Genomic DNA, 23401 nt, shown 5'->3' with positions numbered 1-23401 from the left:
CCACAACCCCACCAACATTTGTTATTGTGTGATTTCTTGATAGCAGCCATTCTTTGTGGGGTGAGGTGGAATCTCAGTGTTGTTTTCATCTGCATCTCTCGAATGATCAGTGATGTGGAACATTTTTTCATATATTTATTTGCTGCTTTTACTTCTTTGTCTAAGAAATGTCTGTTCATTTCGGATGCCCATTTTTGAATTGGGTCTTTATATTTGGGGGAGCTGATTGTTTTGAGTTCTTTATATATTCTTGATAATAGTCCTTTGTCTGAGGAACAGCTGGTAAAAATTTTTTCCCACATTGTAGGTTGTCTCTTAGTTCTGCTGATGGTTTCTTCTGAAGTACAGAAGTTTGGAATAGATGGTCTATACCTCAACTTAATAAAGGCTATCTATGAAAAACCAACAGCCAACATCATATTAAATGGCCAAAACCTGAAAACCTTCATGTTAAAATCAGGAACAAGACAAGGATACCCATTATCACCACTCCTCTTCAATATAGTTCTGGAAACATTAGCCACAGCAATTAGACAAGAGAAAGAAATTAAAGCAATAAAGATAGGAAAGGAAGAAGTTAAACTGTCATTATTTGCTGATGATATGATACTCTACATTGAAGACCCAAAAAACTCCACCAAAAGACTTCTAGACTTAATTGACAGATTCAGTAGAGTATCTGGATACAAGGTGAACACCCAAAAATCAATAGCCTTCTTATACGTAAATTCTTTTTTTTCTAGGTGAATGGTCTAAAAGATTGTGCAGCCTGTAAAACTAGTTGAATATAGTGAGAATCCAACTCAAGAGTCCTGCAAAAACTGGACTGAGGAAACCCCCACATGCCTCATGCTCATTTCAACCAGCATACCAAACAACTAAGATCAAAGGAAACAGTTCAATCTGCATGAAAAAAACACAAAGCCTAGGGCAGTGGCGGCAAACCTAAGGCATGGGTGTTGCTGCCAGCTGTCTGTTACCACTGAAAGCTGTAACAGGTTCACCATTACTGACCTAGGGGAAAGGACAGCAAAAAGAAAAATGACCTCACGTAGAGTTCTGGCTTTGCCACAGAATGGCGACACAATGCCAAGCCCTCGTATCCGCCACTGGCTTTACTTTGTATCAGCTGTCCTATAGCAATGAAAATAAATTACAATAAAACTATGAAGCTTTTGGAAAATCACACATGTACGGTAGTATACACAATAAAATATAAATCTTATGACACAATTAAAAAACAGAAAAAAACCAGAATTATGTATAATAATATAATCACAGAATTTCACAGAGTTAATTCACAACTTTAATTCTATGAGATATTTATAAATGTTCCCCAGAAAGAGTCCCTTGGCCAACCAAGGATAGGAAATACAAGGTTTAATTTTTCCAGTATTCATTCTGACACTGTCAGTAGCTAACACTAATATGTCACGGGGCTAAACTTTCTGTGGATCATCTCATCTAACCTCATAATAACCTCACAAGACAGATAATATTACTATCCCTATTTACAGATGGCAAAACTGAGGCGAGAGACATTATATAACTTGCCCATGGTCACACAACTAGCTAGGGCAGACAGATGCAGGATTCAAATCCAGGGGCCTAGATTTAATCAAAACACATCATGCTTCTACTTTCTTGAAGTTTTGAAATGTACTGTGAATCTCTCAGGGAGAAATAAAACGTGTCTTTCTTGATTTTTTTTTTTTAATGAATTTGTAGCAATTTGGAAAATGGAATAATCATCAAAACGCATCCATTTCTTTTTCCCAAACTTTCCTTCTTCCTAGACTCGAGTTATACGTTAATCTAAGATATTGCTTTTATGTAGATTTGAGAAGTCTGAGAGATTTCTTTTATGTACATTTATATTTCTTTAGCATACAAATCAGTAATTGAAGATATACTAATTTAAAATCACAATCACTTCTCGGCCCTGTTGGCTAAGATCAAGTATAAAATCACCTGCTTAGGTCTGCATGAGAGAGAGCACAGCAGTTTAGGAGGGGACAGTATGCAGAGAGTCCACATTATCATTAGGATTAAATGTCTGGGGCCAAAACTTCATATTGTGTAACTGTGGAAAACATCTAGATTCACATAATGAGAATTTACCAACTATTAAATAATATATATTGCAATTACACAGGATAGCATATGCCTTCCAATGTCCCATCGAGTGGAGTAAGATTGAAATATTAAAGTTTTGCTTTACACTTATTAGCTTTATTACATTTTATAAGAAAAAATTAAATAAGCCCATTAGGCAGTTTTGTTACCAACGAGTGGATTTTCCAATATTTCCTTCATCTAGTTTATGTAGCATAGCCTCTAATGTAATCATTTTTGTTTGAAAAACCACAATTTTTATAGTCAACACCATTAAGGTAAACTTAGTGTAGGATAAACCCAATCATAACACATCAAACAGTGTTTTATAAAGACTTTAGAAAAGTGGATTTTCACTTTTTGATGATTATACCATTTCTTTGTGCTGAACTAAAAGCCAGAGATAAAAGAACAACACTGTAAACTGAAGCCCAGGCAGAAATGAAGCCTAGTGATCGATGACGAGAGGTTATGTATCTTGCAATACTCGCATTTGTTCTCCTTAAGAATTAGGTACAAGGTGAGTGCTGCACCCTTGAACTCTCGAGGTCAACGGAAGAGGATCACTTAGGCTCAGGAGTTCAAAGTCAATGTAGGCAACACAGTGAGACCCCATTTCAAAACAAAAACAGTATTATACAGGCCACTGAACAAAGGGAATTTTTTTTTATGAGAACTCTACTATACAAATAAAGTACTAAAATTATCATGATGCTGCTTTTTACCTTCCCTAGGCAACCACTGTCCAAAACATATCCATCTTATAACACACTGAGCACTGGAAATGGGAGCTAAATGAACTCAGTGTAAATTGCTGATATCATTTTAAAGACCACGTTCTAAGAACAGGTGGGAGAATGATTCCCTTCTGGTCCTATGAAAAAAGTTTCAGCCATGCTTCTTAGCTAAAAACAAAATAAAAAAAGAAAAATGTGGAGTTATAGTTTAATGGGCACAGAGTTACACAAAAGACAGTTCTAGAGATAAATGATGTTGATAGTTGAGTAATGTGAATGTATTTAAAGCCATCAAACATTTCAAAATGGTTAAGATGTTAAACTGTATTTAACGTATATCTTACCACAATTAAAAATAATTTTAAAGTCAGGTATGGTGGCAAATGACTGTAATCCCAACACTTTGGAGAGGCTGAGGCAGGAGGATCACTGGAAGTTTCAGGGAAGACTGGTTCCATACATATATATATGTATATATACATACATATACATACACACACAAAAACAATATATAACTTTACATTGTAGTTTTTCCTTGGGAAATGGGCATGTTATTCCACTTCTCCTTATACTATCCCTTTTAAATTCACCTATGTTTTAACTGGATAAAGGCTGAAAATTTTAACATCTATGCTGGTCATGTAGCACAGTGGTAGAGCACATATTTAGCATGAGTAAGGGTGAGGATTTCATCCTCAGCACAAAAAGCAACAAAAAATTTAATATCTAGATTATGTCTAATAAAAATTATCTGCTAGGGCTTGGGTAGTCTTATGTTCCTTCCCCTCTGGGATAAGTCAGGACAGTAAATTCACAATAGGCCTTCTATTAAGAAATACAAAGCTATGCCTGCCTCGCAAGCGCAAGGTCCCGAGTTCGATTCCCAGTACCAGGAAAAAAAGAAAAAAGAAAGAAATACAAAGTTAAACATTTGGTGAAATAACACATGAAGTTAGGAGTCTCAAGAAATGTTTTTGGATTCCATTTGAAGCCAATAAAAGGAATTCAAAGAGCTGCCAGAAATCCTTCCTGTTTTATTGCATTTGTCTGCTAGCAATGAAGCAGTCAGAAAACAGGCTGAAGCCTCGAAAATGGCTTCTTTCAGGGAACCTGGAAGGAGCAAATTGGAGCACACATGTTCTTTCTTATTTGCTTTCTAGGAACCTTCAGAACAAGGTAAAAAAATTCAAGTCAGCAGTAAGGAGGTGAATGGGAGGAAAAGCTTCCTGGAAGGGACCACTAGTACAGACTCAGAACTTGGGACATGTTAGGCCTTCACCACTCAAGAAGAGTATAAAATATTTCCCTGAACTCTCAAAGTAGGACTTAACTTCCAAGCTATGACTTAACTTCATGACCCTCAGTAGATACAGGGGAAAAAATTCCAAAGATGTGAACATGAGTTCTTTTTTTACTAGGAATTGAACTCAGGACCTGACATTGGCAAGGCAGGGGTGGTGCCACAGAGCTAAATCTGCAGCCCTGAACCTGAGTTCTTAAAGGGATATTTTTAGGAGCAAGGACTCATACCCTAGCTGAGGAGCCTGAAGCTCTGGATGGGTGGCCATGCCAGTTGACTATGAAGGAGCTTTCAGCCTCAAGAAACTAGTTTCTATGCTGAGGCTACACGGATAGTGGAAGGGTGTTCTGGGATTTTAGGATACGGCCCTTCATGGCCATAGGACAACAGGGCAATTTCTATCCATATTCATCAGAACTTAAAATTCTAAGAACATGAATAACCAATTAAAAACTAAATTAATCATTTTACAACTCTGAAATTATAGATTAATATCAATGTTAAAACATCTAAGATAAAAAATAAAATCATAATAGGATGCAGGGTTAGTGTATATATGGAAAACAGCTCTCTGGAGGAAAGCTTTATTACTCCCTCAGGGCTTTCTTACAGAGTATGGATTTTTTAATTCCTGGTGGAATATTTTTCATACACCATTGCAGACTATTAAGTACCAGATATTACATTATGTAGTTTAAACTTTGTACTACTGCGTGAGAAAGACTTCCCTGTTGAGAGAACTATTTTTTATGGTTAGCATTTTTTAATATGAAAATGAACTCTCCTTTAGGGTAAGATCACTGCAACTGGAATTTGGGAGACTTTTATAACTTAACATATTCATCAATGTGTGTAGAAATTCTCTCAAGGGAGTAGGGTGAGGAAAAAAAGAAATACAACAGGAAGAAGGCTTTTTAATAACTTACAGCATCAACACAGGGCAAAGCAATGGTATTTATAAGGCATGGCTTCCACTGGGCATACCTGTCAATGGGCAAGGGACCAGCAAAGGGTGCTAGCAAGTTAAAAAAAAAATAATGGTGTGAAAGAGCAAAGGAAAATATACATTAAATTTCAGGCCAGTTAAATGTACACTTGCTAATGGTGGATGATTAACTGCTCGCCTAGGAGAGATGAAGACTTGGAAATATTAAAAAGGCAATATAAATGCACTTTTCAGGCAATTCCTGAGAAAATAGAAGACATCCTGCAGAATCCTGGAGTCAAACGTGGAAATAAATTCTGAGTGCTGGTGGTCACATAAAAAATCTTTGCCACAGAGTCCGTGGATCCCCAGCACTGGGCAAAAGTGGATAGAAAGTTTAAACAAAATTGACTACTCACTTGTAGACTGTGCCTCCATTGCCATGACCAAGGGTGTCTTGATATCGTATGTCTTGTTCATTCATCTCCACAAGAAAGAAAGAAAAACAAAAAGGGTGTCATGCTGTGGATGGAAATGTCAAGGAAAAGCAACTCTGGGCCATAAACAACAAGCAGTCTGGGTCATTTCAAGTTCAGCTGCAAGAACGAGAAGATCAATACAACATTTGCTGTCCAATTTATAAAAGACGATACCAAGGGACAAAGTGATGGAAAGTTTAATGACAATTTGTTTGCCTGGGTCATTTCATTAAAGTTTGATAAAAGGTGTCAAAATGGAATGATATAACATAGCTCAAAAGGGTCAGGTCAGAGATACTGATAAGAAAACAGTCTCTGGCACCGCACATAACCAGGACCGAAGAGCACTGCACATGAGCAAAGTCAAGTTTGGGAAGACGACAAACACACACAGACAGCAGCCAGGAATCTAATCCATGGTCTGTAACACATCAGCCCTTGGAAATGCCTCAGATGACCCGATAATTAACATTTAGAATAATGTTTATCATTTTCTAAGGAGAGAAAGGATTTGTCTTTGCAAATGGTAAATTAGTATACAGCCGTGAACTGTGCAGAAATCATAGTATTCTGATGTAAAAGTGCCAGACAAATGCACTTCAAAATGCACATGTAGTCAAGCATTATCATACAGAAAGGGAAAACTACACACAGACGTAATTTTTATGAACTGAAGTCATTTTTATAATTAATATATAAAACAGCATGCACATTTTCTAAGATTCTATAAAATCTATTATACCAAAAATACTACCCTCATTTTTATCACGACTGCATGGTGAATTGTTAGCACCTACAAAATAATGTTTTAGATTTTTTTTAGGGGACTCTCTAAATAATAATTTATCAAATGACTTTAAGACTAGTCCTACTCTATATGATGCATTCAGTAATTTTTTATGCACTGGTTCAGTTGCTTAAAAATTAACTGCCAACTTTATTCACTAAATAGATTTAATAAAGGTCTTATTTTCCATATAGTAAAGGCTTGGGAAAAGCCATAGTAAGCCCTGAAAAAAAAAAATCAATTTCCAGGGAATTGCACTGCCTTGCATGGGCAGAAAATAGATGGAGTTTTTAATTCAATATCACTTGGAAAAAAATAGTTTGCTCTCAGACCATTATAGTAAAGCTTTAAATATTTGCTCTACTCTAAACTTCCACCAATTGAATAAAGCCAGGCTTCATTTATCAAGGAAAATATTTTTCTTCTATACATTTCTGAAGTTGAAGCTTCAGAGAACTGTGATAATTAGGAGTACAGTGCAGGTACCAGAAATAGCTTCCTTTCCAAGCCGTTTGCCAGTCCCTTTAAAAGAGTATCGACAGATTAATGCAGAAAGGCCAACTCAGCACCCAATTTAATTGTAGTACAGTCTGATTGATGCAATTTACAATCAGCTAATTACTATATTTAAGATCAGTGAAAAAATGACAGAAAAATGGGGAACTACTTTCATATTTGATAGAAATTCTATTCTTCACTACTTTTACACCACTAATCCAGGAAAGAAAAAAAAAGCAAAACCTTTTAACCTGTATAAAAGACGTGGCATGAAGAAAAGAAGACCACATTATTCGGGACCGAATGATAAATTTCCAAACAGCATGCAGAAAGGCAGCATATGAAGTGACTGGCGATACTACACTAGCAGAGTTGTTATTTAGTTTACTTTGACTGATGATGGATGCCTGAAGAGCTCTGTCTATTGGTGAGTGCAAAGAGGCTACTGGGCCAATTCCCCAATTCTCTAAGCAGTGTCAACATGGCTCCAACAACCTAATCTGTAGCATTAACTTGCCTAACAAGCTGCAGTCTCATTATGGCTTGAAGTAGATTTCCAGGAGAGAGAAATTTCATTTAGTCAAGCCTACAAATTCTGAATTAGTAGCACTGAGACATAAGGCTAAGCAGGATGTAGGTATACAGTACGCAGGGGCCAGGCTCTGGAAGGGCCAGTTTATGGTCATGTCCTCCCCACCATTTCACAGGCCTGGGGACAGATACAGATGTGAGTGGCACCTGTACCCATAATAATCCAGGAGGGTAGGCATTCAACATCAGAGAGGGGGTGTGTGTGTGTGTGTGTGTGTGTGTGTGTGTGTGTGTGTCGGAGGACAAATGTTTATTGCATGTGCAAGCACATATGTGCTAAACACTGCACAGGCTAACTCAAGAATACAAAAACAAATCAATGCAGAACTATGGAATTCCACACATAAGGAAAATTCTAAGAGTCACCTAAAGATAAAAATAGTTTTGAAGAGAAAGTTCTAGAACCATGTCACTTTAAAAGACAGTATCTATTTTTAAAAAATGAGGAAAGGGTCTACTACAAAACAGTAACTTTTTTCCTTTTTTGCTTATCTCAATTTTCTAATTTTTATACATTTATATACATTTCTCATGTTTTAGAAAAAAGTATTTGATGGAATGATAAGGTCTTTCTCTGTTTTGTAGGCTGGTCTTGAACTTCTGGGCTCAAGTGATCCTCCTGCCTTGGCCTTTCAAATGCTGGGCCTACAGGCATGCACTACTGCACTTAAGATAAAAAAGTATTTTTAAGCAAAAACTAAGAGCTCAGGAATCGATTACCAAAGAAACAGTTGAAATATTCATATTCTATCAAAATGGGCTACTTTAACTGATCTTAGCTATGAAAAAAATCACTAAAGGAATTCAAAGATAGCTAGTAATATTTTTGCCTTTTTTAGCTGAAGAGCATGAACGCATAGGAACTGTACTTACTATGAAATTAAGGTAGGGTTTATAAGTCTGCAAAGGACTACATTAAAATGTTATAGGTGGGATCAAGTATCAAAAAATTGTCTGTCATCAGCATTTTATGACCACTAGCCCAACCTAGTTGGTTATATAACTAATCATAACAACTAGCTGGGACTAGAACTCAACCAGGCGTGGTGGTGCACGCCTATAATCCCAGCACTTGGGAGGCTAAAGCAGAACTGCCAGGAGTTCGAGGCCAGCCTGGGCTACACAGTGAGTTTAAGGTAAGCCTGAATCACACAGCAAAAAACCAAAAGTGGGGGGAAATAGATACTAGAACTCAGTCCTTTGGCACATCCCAGTTCAAGGTGACCTATCACCCCTCTCCTTCCAGAGCTATGGCCCTCATGAAGGCAGTCTGTCTCCTGGAAGGCACTCACAAGTAAAAGCTGTGCTATGATGTTTGTTTTTAAGAACAGAAATGTCTTAAAAAACACATAGCCTTTTATATTGAAAAGAAGTAAAATAAAAGTTTTTTATTTAATGAAGATGCTGAAGAGTATTTAAATATAGTTTAGCTTTCTTGTTTTAACTAAAAAAAAAAGAAAAAAAGCAATCAAAAAGCAGAATAGTACATGCAAGGGTGGAGGAAGAAAAAGTCACAACCACTGCAACCGCTACCTGTCAGCAGCCAAGACAGCAAATGACCTGGGAGAAATGACTTGTGGGGTCTCTGCTTCTGCTCAAGGAGCAGCAGGGACCAAGACAGAAATGAGACAGCAGTCACCCACAGGCGGTCAGATTGAGTTTGTGTGGGTAGAGGAGGGCACTGTGTAGTTGTGAGTTACATACACAGTCTTTTTGTTTCAGTCATCTTATGAGATCTAAAATGAACCATTAAAATCTAAAAATATTATATACTGGTGTTGATTTTTTAAGGCTAATTTTATAGCAGATACCTACAGTAGCACCTCAGTTCACAAATTTGATTCTCTCCATAATACTAGTTGCTAACCCAGTTGGACAAGAACCGAGTCAGATACAATGAGTAGGTTCAATGTTGATCTTTTGGGGAAATTTGATTTGGTTCTTGTCCTATTTGGTTTGTGACCAGAATTGTGCAGAGAATTGAGTTCATGAATCAAGGTACCACTGTATTCTCTTATTCCTCAGCCCTTTTGATCTAAATTCAGAGTTTTTCCAAAGGTATTTCAACTCTTCAAAATAACAGCCAAAGATGCAGCAGCACCAGAATTAGATCTAGATCTGTGACTTTACAGTATAGTTACACTTAATTTACCAGGTCTAGGAAATACTGTCATCCCCTACTACAAAATATAAAAAACAAAAAGAGGAAAAATACCTTTAGAGATATAAAAGTCAGAGTTACACATCCTTGGAATATCTGTGTACTTTTTAAATCCTTAAATCGACCCTTTGGGCTATTTCTAACCAGTTTCAAACCCGGGGCCAATGTTAGGCAGACAATGCCACATTGGACCTGAGTGGGGAAAACATACCCAGAAAACAGAGCAGTGAGACTGATTTATGGCTCTCAATAAAACATGCCAAAAATATCTTTTGATCTATTTTTTTAAGATGGAGAAATGGAATCCTCCATCAGGAGGTGAAACCAGGAAAACAGTCTCCATTCCAACTGCTAATGTTAAAACTTTTAAAGCAGTGCTTGATCAAATTATTAATGAGATTAATGAGAAAAAGGAAGCGGAATTCAATCATGGATCAGCAAAGAAAATGTTCCTTGTTTACTGTGTGCTTGTGTTAAGAAGAATCAGTACCTACTGTTTATAAATCATTAAAGTAAAAATGCTCAATTAGTCCTTATTTTATATGTAAGGGTCTGATACGAACTAGTGCTATCACTAGACCCTTGCTTCACAAATCGAAGCAATGATGGTTTCAGAAAGCAGTCACACTCTATGAGCAGACAATTGGAGAGATTTAGTAAATCCCACTTTATAGAGCAGAGACTAATCGGAAAACACAAGCCAGTCAAATGTTTCTTATGAACTGTTGACACTATATCAATGCTGAATCAATTGGTGGCATTTACTCTGAGTGACAGAAAAGAAATAAATATTTATATCACATAACCTATATCAATGAACCCAGGCAGAAAGCTATTTCTAACCTGTCAATATTTGATTATCTTGAAGAATCATGTCCCTTTCTTTTAATGATTAATATGAATTCCTTATTAAATCTAAGTGGAGGCTAGTGGAAAGGCAAATCATTATTAATGCTTGAGAGCATAAACCACTAAAATAAAAAACTATGCTCAAGTGTTAAAGTATCGTTAAATGTGACTTACATCTTCCGTATCAAGTGGTGTCAGTATGCAGACCAGGAATGTACTGATGCCCACACCACATGCATTACCTCACTGCGGTGCGGTCTGGCCCGCTGTTTACAGTTACTCTACAGCATCAATTGAGGAGTTCAGGGGAGGTATTTTGAAAGCTTCCAAAGATGGAGGATTTGTTTTGTTTTTTGAGCAAAAGTAAATAACAATAATAATGATTTTTAAAAAGCTTATCCTCTAAAGTGAGAAAATGCCATACTGTTTAATGTCGGGTTAGCACAATCCAAGGGAAAGCAATAAACAATCTTTAAGTGTCAAAAATCATTGCTGTGACAATCTCCCACCACAGAGAACCTCGTAACTGAGACCACTGAGATATTTATGGTACTAGGTTTGTTGTCAAAACATCTCAGAATGCTTTTTTTTTTTTTGCAGAGGAAAGAAAATGTTTTTCATTTTTGAAAGAAGAATCTAAGACAGATTTTCCATTGCCTGGGTTGAACAAATGTAGTTAAAGCTTCTTAATTTATGTCAATTTTGAAATATATTTTCCAGCCAAAGAACACAAGTGACTTATACGTAAATTACAATTAGTAACTAGAATGCAAGTGTGCTGGAGATACATAAATATCCCCAGCTCGATATTTCTGCTTTTAGTCAGGTTTTGCTTCATCTGTGTGCTCACACTGCAGGCACTGGGGGATACAGATGTGGACCTCAATCTCAACAGATATTTGGCTGCTTAAAGATAATGGTGTTAGACAAATACTATCAAGAATCTGGGTGCTGTAGGTGTGGCTCAGTGGCAGAGCACGTGCCCAGAATGCATGAGGTCCTGGGTTCAATCCCATGCACTACCAAAAAAAAAAAAAGGAAGACCTAAATTTTGAGACTACCAAGGTTATACACGTAACACCAGGTTCTCTCTGTATGCAGATTATTTAAGGACTAGAATTCACACACACTGGATGACAATCAGCTGTCAGAGCCAGATCGACTTAATTTTCTCTAACTGGATTCACAGGACTGCATGCTACGCAAGCAGGCATAGAGGTGCGACCACACAGCCACCGCTTCAAGGCATGCACATCTATTAGGCCACAATGTTACAGGTGATATTAAAGGACAAGCACGAGGACCCAGCTTTGTCTTCTTGACATGCTCCACTACAAGTACTTGATTCATGAAATGCCAATGAGGCTTGGAGAGGTCAGCGTGTGAAGGCACTGAATAAGCATCTGAGATAATTAAGATTTCAGCCTTCGAAACATGGACGGGAAGTGAACAGCAGTTAAGAAAATCAATAAGAGTCTTTTATTTGCAGTGACACAGATGTCTCAGTCAATAGAGCCTAATAGGCAGGCTTGATCGCGATGGACAGGCGCCTGCCTTGGAGGCTATCAAAGGGCTTCCACTATAACAAACATTAAAACGCATTTATGTTGCTCGTGAAGAATTGAGGACCCTGTAGGTAGCTTAATTTACCAGTGTTATGTTTAAAAGCACTATACTATTTCAGATGTGGCCATTTACCTGAATCAAAATTAGTGAGAAATAACTGGCCTGCAGGCCTCTTTGTCCCTCACCGGCCGGGTTAGGTCATTTGGCTTCAGACAGCCCGCTGACCAGGCAAACCAAGGTCTCTGGTACCCCAGGGACTTTACGTGCCAAATGTCTACTGTTCCCGGGTCCCCTACAAAACCAGTATTAGTTTCAGGACAAAAGAAAGAGCTAAGGTAAGAAGGTAACAGTTTTTCCTTTTCTCTCCAAAGATAATGAAACAAACAGTTGCCTCAGAATGCAGGGCCATTTCAACAACCCATGGGTTGACACACTTGTTCAGAACTGATTAACTTTTTAGATGGAGATGGCAGCGGGTGTGTGTATGGTCCTTCAATCTGCTGGGAGTGAAACCCATTAGCACAGTTTGAAAAACAGGCTGCAAATTGTTCTGCCAATCAAATTAAGTCATGTTACTCATTTATGACAAGAAGAAATTCACAGACTCTTTTACTGTTTAATAAGTTTATGGATAAAAACTGGACAATAATAAGTTACTATTATTTGAAAATCTTAATAGGCAGCAGTACCTACCTGGCCATTGGCTAATATTTTTTTCAGTTCAGCAGAGGACTTTTTTAAGCTGAAAAGGAAACACATAATTTTAAGTAGCAGCAACATGACAAACACCACACTAAAAATATACTTTTGTTTTTAGGTGCAGGCATGCACTATACTCCTCTCTGCATAAGATATTTTTCCAAAATAACTGGCTGAACACCAAAGATATCAATGAAGTGACTGAAACCCCATAGTACGCTACAGTAATAAGCCTACAGTCAAGAGGAAGCTACAGTACTTTATGGACCACTACAGTGACATTTTGGCCATTAGTCCTGCTGCCTCTGGGTAGCCCTTCAGTGGTAATTCTATGGGGACACAATCATTTGCTAAACACAACGTATTTAACAATGCACTCTCAGAATGTTCACAGAGATTAGAGAACCACAAAGATAAAACAGATGGCTTAGGTCCTGTTTTTTTTTGTTGTTGTTGTTGTTGTTTTTTTACTACAATTAAGAGTTACAATTCAATTTCCTGGAAAGTACATGGATTGTAGAAATAAATCCTGGTTCTCAACAGTTGTGTGATCTGGATCAAGTTACTAATTCTCTCTAAACTCCAATTTCATTTTTCTACAAAATGAGGAAAATATTAACTTTACAGTGTAAGCAGGAAAATTAAATATTGTAAAATAGCACCATGTCTTACAGCTCTCCGTGTTACGAGGGGACTGAAAATGTTCTCTGGACATATGCGGCTATGTGCTATTGTCTGGCTCTTGAGGGTTCCCCCAAAGCCCACGTGGTGAAGGCTCAGTGATCCAGAATGGCATTACTGTAAAGCTGTGGAGACTTTAAGAGATAAGGCCTGGTGGGAGATATTTGGTCACTGTGGGCACACTCTCAGTGGGGACTGTGGGACACTGGTGCCTCTTTTTGCTTCCCTGCAAACAGGAAGTGAACATCTTCCTCCACCACATGCCCCTACCACCACAGGCTGTCTTGCCATATACGCCAAGGCTTTATGGAGCCAAATGACCATGGACTGAATCCTGTACAACTGTAAGCCAACATAAGCCTTCTCAGATATTTGCTTCAGTAACTGAAAGCTAATGTACTATACAAAAATCTATGTGGATGAATTTAGTGAAAGACCTTCTTAAGAAAGAGAGGTGGACAAAAGCCGTCCCGAAATCCTTCTAGCTTTGTATGAGTTATGCCAGCATACACTCAGATAGTGCAAAGGGTATGAAGTAGCACCTGCCCTCACCTATGTTCTGGTTGACACGTGAAGCTTGTTAACTTTTTTCTTAACCTATCCACACCTTCTACCTATCTATCTCACTAACTCTCTCCCTCGTGTTAGTTACTAGTATAGATGTCTTTCTCTCCACCATATCTTTCCCTAAGACTGGGGCTTCCTGAGAAGATAGACCACATCTCATTCTACATATTCCTATTCCAGCCACTCCCACCCTTAAACCCTGCCAGGGACTTAGCACATATTGAGTGTTCAACAGAAGTGTGATACAAAAATACAGTGAATGCTTAAATTTAAAAATTTATTACAGTAAAAGATTCACTGCTGTTAATCTTCCTTAAAATACCTCCCCTTCCAACATACTTGGTCCATGATTCTTGCCACTTTCTGAAGCAGTTTACAATTGTGGCAATTTCTGTCAAACAAAAATATTACAGTGAGCCCTCGTCCACCTTATTCACCAGATCTGGCATCATCCAACTTCTGGCTCTTCCCCAAAGTCAAAATAACCACACACATATACACACACGCACTCACACACACACACACTGAACACAAAAGGTAAATACTCTTGAGTTGATTTAGGACATCAAGGCAGCCATGACAGCACAACTAAAGAAATTCATGGAAGACTTCCAGAACTGCCTCAGAAAGTGCCAACAATGATGTGATTAGTGTGTCTGGTGAGAGGGGAGTATTTTGAGAGGGATTAATGGCAATGTATCTTTTACTGTAATTAAGTTTTCACTCTATTTTTTGATCATTCTATTAAATGGCAGTCACTGGTCTGATTGTTATTATATTGCAGCAGTTGTCACAGTTATAGAATAAGACACAATGATCATGAAAACATCAGAAAGAAAAAGGTCTCAGGACCTCGTATGAAACATATATACATTCCATTTAGCACTTCTAATACATTACATCGGAGAAAATCTCAGAATTCTCAAACTCTGAGACTATACTTTCACTCAAAGCTGTAATTATTCCTTTCTAAATGCTTTTTAAACTTCTGCATAATCTAGTCCAAACAGACTGTGGAAGGTGTTTCTACTTTTCTAGGTTTTATAAGATATGACCTCACCTAAGGGTGACAGACTTTAATAAATTATGTCCTCCAAGTGTAAGACTCTATGCACTAAACTGGCAGTTAAGAGTACTACAGAATGGGGCTTTAGCAGAAACATACACCCAAAAAACAATAACCTAAAATCAGTCCAGGCAACAAAATAATAACAAATACAATTTACTGAGTGATGACAAGTGCTAGGCATTGTGTTAAATACTATTATTACCCAAATTGAATCCTCATAATAATTACACTTCTTAGATATAGTTATTATGTCTAATTTATAGAGTAAACTAAAGTATAGACCTTTCTCAAAGTCTATCTCTTACATAACACAGCTTTTTTCCTGGGAAATATTTAAATCCTGGTATTCCTATAAATGACTCCCAATTTGATAGTTCCAATTATTGTAAAGACACAACCAAACAAAGTATAGGTAGGCATTGTTTCTCCACAGACATTCCATTATATCATAAACCTGAAATAATAACATTTTGATTCATGACATTTATAAACGCCTTTCATCCAAGAAACAAAATGTGATTCCTTAACACAGCTTCATCAATCTTACTAACACCAGAGGTATATAGATGGAAAGTTTAATCATCCCAATTTTACAGGAGAAAGCAAAGCTGTGTAGGAAAGGACTTGCCTTGGCAGTGGGACGTGAATTCAGTAATTATGGCCTAGGAACACCACGTAGATTAGTTAGCTCAGTTTAATAAATAGTCACTCACCTAAGGCAAAGAGAGGAACAATTCATGCTCTGATAGTAACAGAAGAAAACTGATTTCATTCATTATGCCAGTATGTGGCTACCACCTTAATCTGATTTTTTTAATTTATTGATTTTTTAAAATCTGATTTTTTTTTTTAGAAAAATAATTTTGTAGAGTTGGTGGTGTGGCTCAGTGATAAGTGTCTGCATGGTTAGTTAGCATGTGTGAGGCCCCAGGTTCAATCCCTAGCACCAAAAAACATAACAAACAAAAAACAAAGCCCAAAACATCCCATCATTTCGTATCCTAGAAATTTCTCTATGACTCAGTTTACTTAATATTTAATTTATCTGTCTGGTCACAGTGACCTGAACTATCAAGAAATCACTTTTGAAAACATTTTAACATTTCAATGTCACACAGTTGTAAGCTGGGTGTGACACGTGAGAAGTACTGAGGTAACAAAAGCTGAACGAGTTGGGACCAGTCAATCCAGAGATGAGACTTAGAGTGGAGGCACAGTACAGACCATTCGTTCATTCATTCGCCTATCTCCTACGTGCCACGCATCACGGCAAGAACTGAGTCTTCGACAGTTAACACGCTGTCATCACTGCTCTCAAAGAGCAGAAGCTACTGGGGAACAGAGGCGATCATCTAAATGTGCTCACCGCTACCCTAAACAGAAGCACGGGGCGCGTTATAGGAATTCATAGAACAGCTAAATGGTGCAGACGAGGAGCGGCTATAATCAGGGACAACTTTCGAAAGAAGCTAACTCGGTCCACAAAGATGACCAAGTTAGGCAGATTGAAGGTGAAGGCACAGATATGAAAAGGGCACAGACAGCAAAGAGGCAACAGATGAGAGGCCCAGCAGTGTGAGGATCTGGTCAGAACACCCAACGTGAGAGGCTACAGCTCACTGCCTGCGGGGTTTCCTTCACCTTGGGGCATGAAGAGCAGGGATGGGCTTTCACAGCGGACGATGGCTCACCAGGGTGTCACTGCTATGGTTGGTCTCCTGCAGGTCTGGGCAAGGGGGTGGACCTTGAAAAGGTGGGGCCCAGTGGGAGGCCTTGGATCCAGTGGGGCTGCGCTCTCCAGAAGGACTGATCACTTGCTCCTGCATGTGTTCCCAGAACTGCGATCTACCAGGAAGCAACAGAGCCCAGGGGGCCCTGCCAGAGCCTGTCTGAACGTTCAGCCTCCAAAACTGTGAGCTAAAAAATCCTCAACTTCATAGTCACCTGCCTCCGGATTGAATTCTAGTAAGGAAAAGCTGACTAAGACAATGAGCAAGATCACTCCAGTTGCAGCGTGGAGGAGGGGCTGGAATGGGGCAAGGTGGGAGGGAGGATGCTACCAGGAGGTGGTAGCAGCAACCTGGACATCCTGGAACAGCTATGCAGAGACAGGATGCTGACTTGTGGATGGACTCGGCCACTCAGAAGACACATGAGGTCAGGGAGAAGTGAAAAGACAGTGAAACAGACAGGTTTCCTGAAGAGAGCAAGTGTTTGCGTGTGTGTGGTGGGGGTACTGAGGAAGGGAGGCTCGGAGAAATGTGCTTGGCGGTAAAACGATGGGAAGAACCACCTGCAAGAGCGAGCAGGTACGCTCTCAGGACTAAACTAAATCTTTACAAGTAGATGCTAAAGGGAGACAAATCTTAGCTTGCAAAGAGAACTTTGTAAGCTGTAGTAAAACAAAAATGGGGGCTGCACTGGCCAATAAAGTGCCTCCTTCCCCAGGGATGTACAGAAAGGCCAGGCGCCCATCAGATAAGGAATGGGGCACCAAGTGTCAAAGGCAGGGGGATTATTGGGTGTTTCTCCTACTCTGCACCCAGGCAGAGGGTCTGATGAAACCCAAGCCAGCTTGCCACGCTGTTGCAAAGCCCTCCACCAGGCTCCTGTGCAGGAGGGGAAAGGCCAATCCTCCTGTCTACAGCCTATCTCTTGTCCCTCCTGCCCCAACGCAGCAGCCCTCCCTCAGCTCCAGCCCAATTGGTTCCTTATGCACACGCCAGGCTCCCTCTCTACTGCAGGGCCAAGTCTCATGCTCATACCTCATCCCTCAGGTCTAGACAGAAACATCACTTTCCCCAGGGACCCTTCCCTGAGTCGCCATTCCAAATCTAAGCACATGCCTGTCTGGTGCTATTTCTCTTGGCATCCAGCCTGTTCTCTTCCCTTCACCAGACTAACCACAAAGTGTAGCTGCTGTGTACCTGTTTTTTTCTGCCTGTACACCGATTCAATGGTGAACTTCAGGGGATAATGGCCATATTGGACAGCACCTCATGAGCAAGAAGTACTCAATACCTGTTGATTAGTCATGAACCTGGGGCACAGAACATGGTGAGCCTACAATGGCATATTAAAATCAGCTGTTGGTCTTTTTCAAATAACATTCCTCTCATAACAGGAAATACTACTAAAGCAAACAATAAATCCTTTTTGGGAGGCCCTCACAGTCCTAAATGAAGATAACCACAAACAGTTAAGTACCATTAAATTATCAGGTGGTCTCTGAACTTCTATCCAATGCAATGACCTTATAACAACCTGAATTCACAAGGTAATTTTTGAATGTCCAAGCTAATTCCCACATGTTGTTTCAATGAATGTGGGAAACCTAAAAAGTTATCCTGCTTCTTCATCTTACTGTCTTTTCAATTCCGTTTTGCTTTTTTACCTAAAACATCAGGCAAAGCCCTTGCTTTTCCTCAAACTTGCACTCAGTCTGGAATGGACAATACCTCTTCCGAAACACTCTGCCCTCCTGGAGGTGGGTGTGGGCCTCCACCCCTGTGCCGCCCCTCTTTGAGGCCCTGGCTCATGTGCCTGACCAGCACAGAGAGAAGCTGCAAACCTCTGATGCAGAGCTCTAAAGCCCTGTCTGCTCCCCATGAGCAGATGCTCCACGGTGAGTACCAAGGCTGACCACTCACGGAGGGGATGAACTGTGTGAGCTGTGTTTCACAGCAGAAAAGCTGGCTGGTAGACACCCTACCACCATGACAAAGCAATCAGGGAAGTGACTCTGGTGGGAGGGGCAGGAAAGTAAAGGCACACATAGGAGACTTTAAATTACTGCAGGGAAGCCCCGAGTGCGAGAGATGGGGAGGTAGAGGCAGCAAAGGGGAAGGAGGAACCTGAACCGCATCTCAGCCCGGAAGAGGCAGCTCCCGGCCTGGTTGAAGCCCTTAGCCCAGGAAAACCTCAGCAGGGATGGGAAGGGGTTATGGCTCAGTGCCAGCTCTTTGGTCACCAGTGTGAATCCACAATCGTGAGGCACACTCCCCATCGCAGGGCCACCCTGCAGGACAACGACATGATGCTGAGTGGCTAGGCATAACGAAGTCCATCCGAAACAAAGCTGGCCACTCCAAGGATAGCTGGGCAGTGGGTTCTCAGGCTCATGAGGGCACTTTCACGACGCGCAAGTCTTTAGTACCCATCCCTGTACAGGGCAATGTTCGTATGAATTAACGAAAATTATCTTCCTGTAACAACAGCTTCAAGCTCCTGTGCAAGCAAAGATCCTACTAATGGGTGACAGGGCCGGTCAGTCTACGTTTCATCCCTGGACTCATTCATTCTCTGTCCCTCTCTGGAGAACACGCCAGTGTACAATGACACTGCCGAAAGATGCACGAGCAAGAAAAAATTAGTACTATATGACTGACAAACCAGATCATGGAGGCATGAAAGAGGCACAGAATTTTCTGTTTAATTTGGAGGCTGATAGAAAGCCACTCCACAGACCAGAATTAAGAGTTGAACTTGTCTAATTTCATCTTTCTCTGTGAAGTCCTTTCTCTCCGTCCAATATGTAGCTACGGTTACCTAATTGGTCAAACTTCTTTTTAGCCACACACGCGTTGTTCATCCCACAGGCCGCTTTCCCACCCCACCCGATTCTGGAACATGACCATGCTGGGCCACACCATTCCTGCTGGCTCTCACCTATTGCTTGGAAGTGAATCCAAGGCTGCTGGGCTGGTGTGTTGAGAGGGTCCAGCCCGGGTATTCACCTATAAGGGAAGAAAGAATCTCAATCAGTCTTGTGTTCTGAGGACACGGTTCTAATTAACCTATAATTTGCCACATATTTCTCATTTCACTATGAAGGTTAATTAGCTTGTTGCTAGACAGGCCCTCGGTTGGAGTATATAGGTTACAGATCTGTATTATCTGTATATTACATAATCCTGTAGCCCTGCCATTATTCAAATACTTAAGCAATGCTGAAAAGGTGAGATAAACTGAGAAGAAGAAACTCACTATGTAGAGCACAGATTCAGACAATAAGCTCAAAAAAATACACTGAGAACATACTCAGGGTTTAGTAGTGAGTTTCATGGTATCATGTCCTCCCAGCTCTACAACCAAATAGAACACTGTAGACTGTTTCTTATTCCCTAAAAAAATGAGGTCTGAGTAGCTCATCATAAAATATTTGAGCCTAATAAAATAGCCAGTTTTTCTTCAGGTATGAAGCTTTAAGCAGAAATCCAGAATTCAAAATACACAGGACAATGAAAAGACATTAACTAGATATATATTTCTAGCATAAATTTGTCAAAAGAAGAGGGGGGCACTCTGTGTGCAATATGCTTAATCATTAATTAATCACTGAAATGAAGACTGTAATTTCACGTGAATAAATCTTTCAGGAGACCAGTTATCTAAGACCATCCTGAAGAAACTGACCAACCAAACAATTCCAAATAATTAAAACTACAGCACTAAACCCAGTATCCAACTATATCCACATATTGGGCAAATGCTACAAGCAAATCCCCCTCCACCTCCCATTAAAAAAAAAAAAAAAAAGATGGCTTGTCAGAGCTTGAGAAAGTGCAGTTTTATTTGACATTTCAATAAGTGGAACACAGCATTACAAATCCATCTAACTTTACTGAAACAATTATTGAAATTCGTACCTTCAGGCCATGTATGTTCCGTTCCCCAGGAGGCTTGCAGGCTGAAACAGTAATTGACTAAATTGTAAAACACATCAGGGTCATTTACAAATTTGCTCAAAATGAATCGTTTAAAAAGAAATGAGGGTGACACCAAAATTAGCAGAGAGAAATGATTGAAAAGTGGCTCCCCAGACCCAAAGTGGGAATTATGAACCAGGGTTTATAACTTGCAGGAGTGAGCATTTATAAATGCAAAGAGCTTTCTGACACCACTTCATATAAATTCCAATTTCTGCTTAAAACATATAAAAATCAAGTTAACTGGGCTAGAATGATTACATTCCTTTCATAATTCAAATTTCTGCAGTTTTCCTCAGTCTATTACATTGTATATCTGCTCCCAGTTAAACTACTTTGGGAAGAGCTAAGGTTTTTGGGGTTTTGTTTGCTTTGGAGGAGGCTTGGGGAAAAAGATCTTTTAATGCTAAAAGGAGTGACAGAGACTCTAGAATACTTAAGTTTGAATACTAGTTTGTATAGCCATAAACAACTGAATTTATTGAATTACAAATATATAACAAATTTTATGACACTTATTGCAAATCTTGACATCTGCAACATTTAAGTCTAAAGATAAAGCACTGCCAGGAAAATACAACAATAATTTCTCAGCACCATCCTGAGTTGCGGGTTAGTACTTTTCCAATTCAGCAAATGCTTCTTCATCAAATGTTAAAAATACAAAAGCTTTCTACCCATGTTATAGACTACTTCCATTTGAAAACTACCATGCCCTACAAATTGTATGTTAAGGGGCTGTCAAGTTTGATTGATTGTTTAGGGAAGGATGAATTTGATTTTTTTTCTCCCTCAGATGTACATGTATTTTCCTATATTTCTGACAAGAAATAGTGCTCTTTAATAATAAGATGTGAGTAATAATTACAAAGCACGAATTGCTTTCATTTTGTATATTTCAAGTAAATTCAAATTTGTTCTTATTTTCCTGGAAAATATATCTAAATCTTAATAAAGGGCTTTTACTTATCTTTCTAAAGTACATTAAAATTAAGGCTCCAAATCTTCCTTAACATGGAAATTAACCATTTTTTTTAAGTACTGGGGATTGAACTTGGGTCCTTGCACTTATGAGGCAGGCACCGGAACCACTGAGCTAAATCCCCAGCCCTAATCTTTTTTTTTTATTCTTACCTGGTACTGGCAAATAAACTTCATTCAAGGATAGTGCTCTCTCAGTTATATCTCTAGCCTTTTTAAATTTATTGAATTGTGATCCTCCTGCCTCAGCCTCTCAAGTAGCTGAGATTATAGGTGTGTGCCACCATAAACAGTGGAAATTAACTTTTTGAACAAAAGTCTCATCTATTTAGTGCATGATTCTTGAGGGACCCAGTACTTCCAAGACTACACCTTAAAATCTTTCTACCAAAGTATCCAGGACTCTCAAGGAATGTAGAGATAAGCATCAACTCTTATTTTTAATTTTAACATCTGCTTTGCTTTTCAAGTCTTTAAACTAGAAATCGAAACAGCATTCCAGAAAACCCAAGAACCTCATATATCTTAAAGTCATGGAGCCAGAAGTTACTATAAGGCCAGTGAATTTTCATCTTCTCAATATTTAACACATCTTTAACTACTGGCCATAAGCTGAGAACTACTTTATCAGGTAGCTGTACTACTTGGAAAGGGGAAAACATGTTACTAGAACAGACTCAATTCTCCTTTGCATCTGACTTGTTCAGTCTAATGATTCTTTTTAACATGGGCCTGACTCAGACTCTAACGTCTGAGGGCCTCTCACAAAAGGCAAACCCAGGTAATTATGCCCAATGTGTATATATCCAAATTGTGCACCTTTCACAACTCACTTAGCTACATATGACAGATGCAGAGAGGTCACAAAAAGCAAAAGAGCAAAAACCAGAAGAGTTAAATCATAGCACACAAAACCCCACTGAGATGGGGAGACCAAGTTTCAAGCTACTCTCATGCTTGCTGCAGTGGCATTTTAATTTATATGCCTTTCCACTTTAAGCAAATTATGAGTTAGATAAAATTCTTACTCAAAGGGAATATCAATCACTTATATGCTGTGTGACCCTGAAGTGACTTAACCTCTCCGAGCCTCAACAGTCTCATCCACATAACAGAGGGAATAATACCCAATTCAACCTAGGTGGCGATGCTAAAGAGACAGAAAAATGGCACAAGGAGCGGTATTAGTGCCTCGACAGAGCCACGTCTAAAAGTGGCTGCCATTACCACGGGAGGGGCACAGTGGTGTATGGCAACACTGACAGGACTGAGCACAAGATGAAAGCAGACAAACCAAACGTGAGGACGTCTCAGATAAAGAGAAAAACAAAGAAAAGAAAAAAACACAGCCCAACAGTACTGGAACAATGATTCTCTGGGATGCTGTACTTGAGTTTGCTACCCACAGCCATGAAGGAATTAATGGAAATTTTCAGCTTGTAAAAAACTATTCCTTATGGAGAAACGATTTTTGAAACTTGCCCCAAATCCTCATTTACTGAGAACATTAAGAAAAGAAAACCTTCATTAAAAAAAAAATTAATTAAAAAAAAAGAAAAAAACCTTCATCCTCGTTAGTGTCCTAATACACAGAAATGGCAACATTTCTCTCTTGCTCATTCTTTTTCCTATTTTGATGTTTAATCTTCAAGTACAACAGAATTGGATGAATTGTAATCAATGTTTTA

At 39.1% G+C, this 23401-nt stretch overlaps 1 protein-coding gene across 3 annotated transcripts in view; it reads right to left on the bottom strand.

Moving 5' to 3' along the window:
- The window catches only part of Map2k5 (mitogen-activated protein kinase kinase 5), a 243336-nt gene that overhangs the window by 181811 nt on the left and 38124 nt on the right, over positions 1-23401 (bottom strand). For all 3 annotated transcript variants that reach the window (XM_010643300.3, XM_010643297.3, XM_033755996.1), the window contains exons 5-8: positions 20673-20713; positions 19693-19760; positions 12702-12750; positions 5497-5561 (exon numbers count right to left, since the gene is read on the bottom strand). In XM_010643300.3, coding sequence (XP_010641602.1) covers positions 5497-5561; positions 12702-12750; positions 19693-19760; positions 20673-20713 — 223 coding nt within the window. The remainder of the gene's footprint in view (positions 1-5496; positions 5562-12701; positions 12751-19692; positions 19761-20672; positions 20714-23401) is intronic.

The sequence above is a fragment of the Fukomys damarensis genome, unplaced genomic scaffold, assembly GCF_012274545.1.
Source record: "Fukomys damarensis isolate Sample0158 unplaced genomic scaffold, DMR_v1.0_HiC HiC_scaffold_25, whole genome shotgun sequence".
Classification (NCBI taxonomy): Eukaryota; Metazoa; Chordata; class Mammalia; order Rodentia; family Bathyergidae; genus Fukomys; species Fukomys damarensis.
Note: the sequence above shows the minus strand (reverse complement) of the source record. Positions and strands in the feature narration are given on the sequence as shown.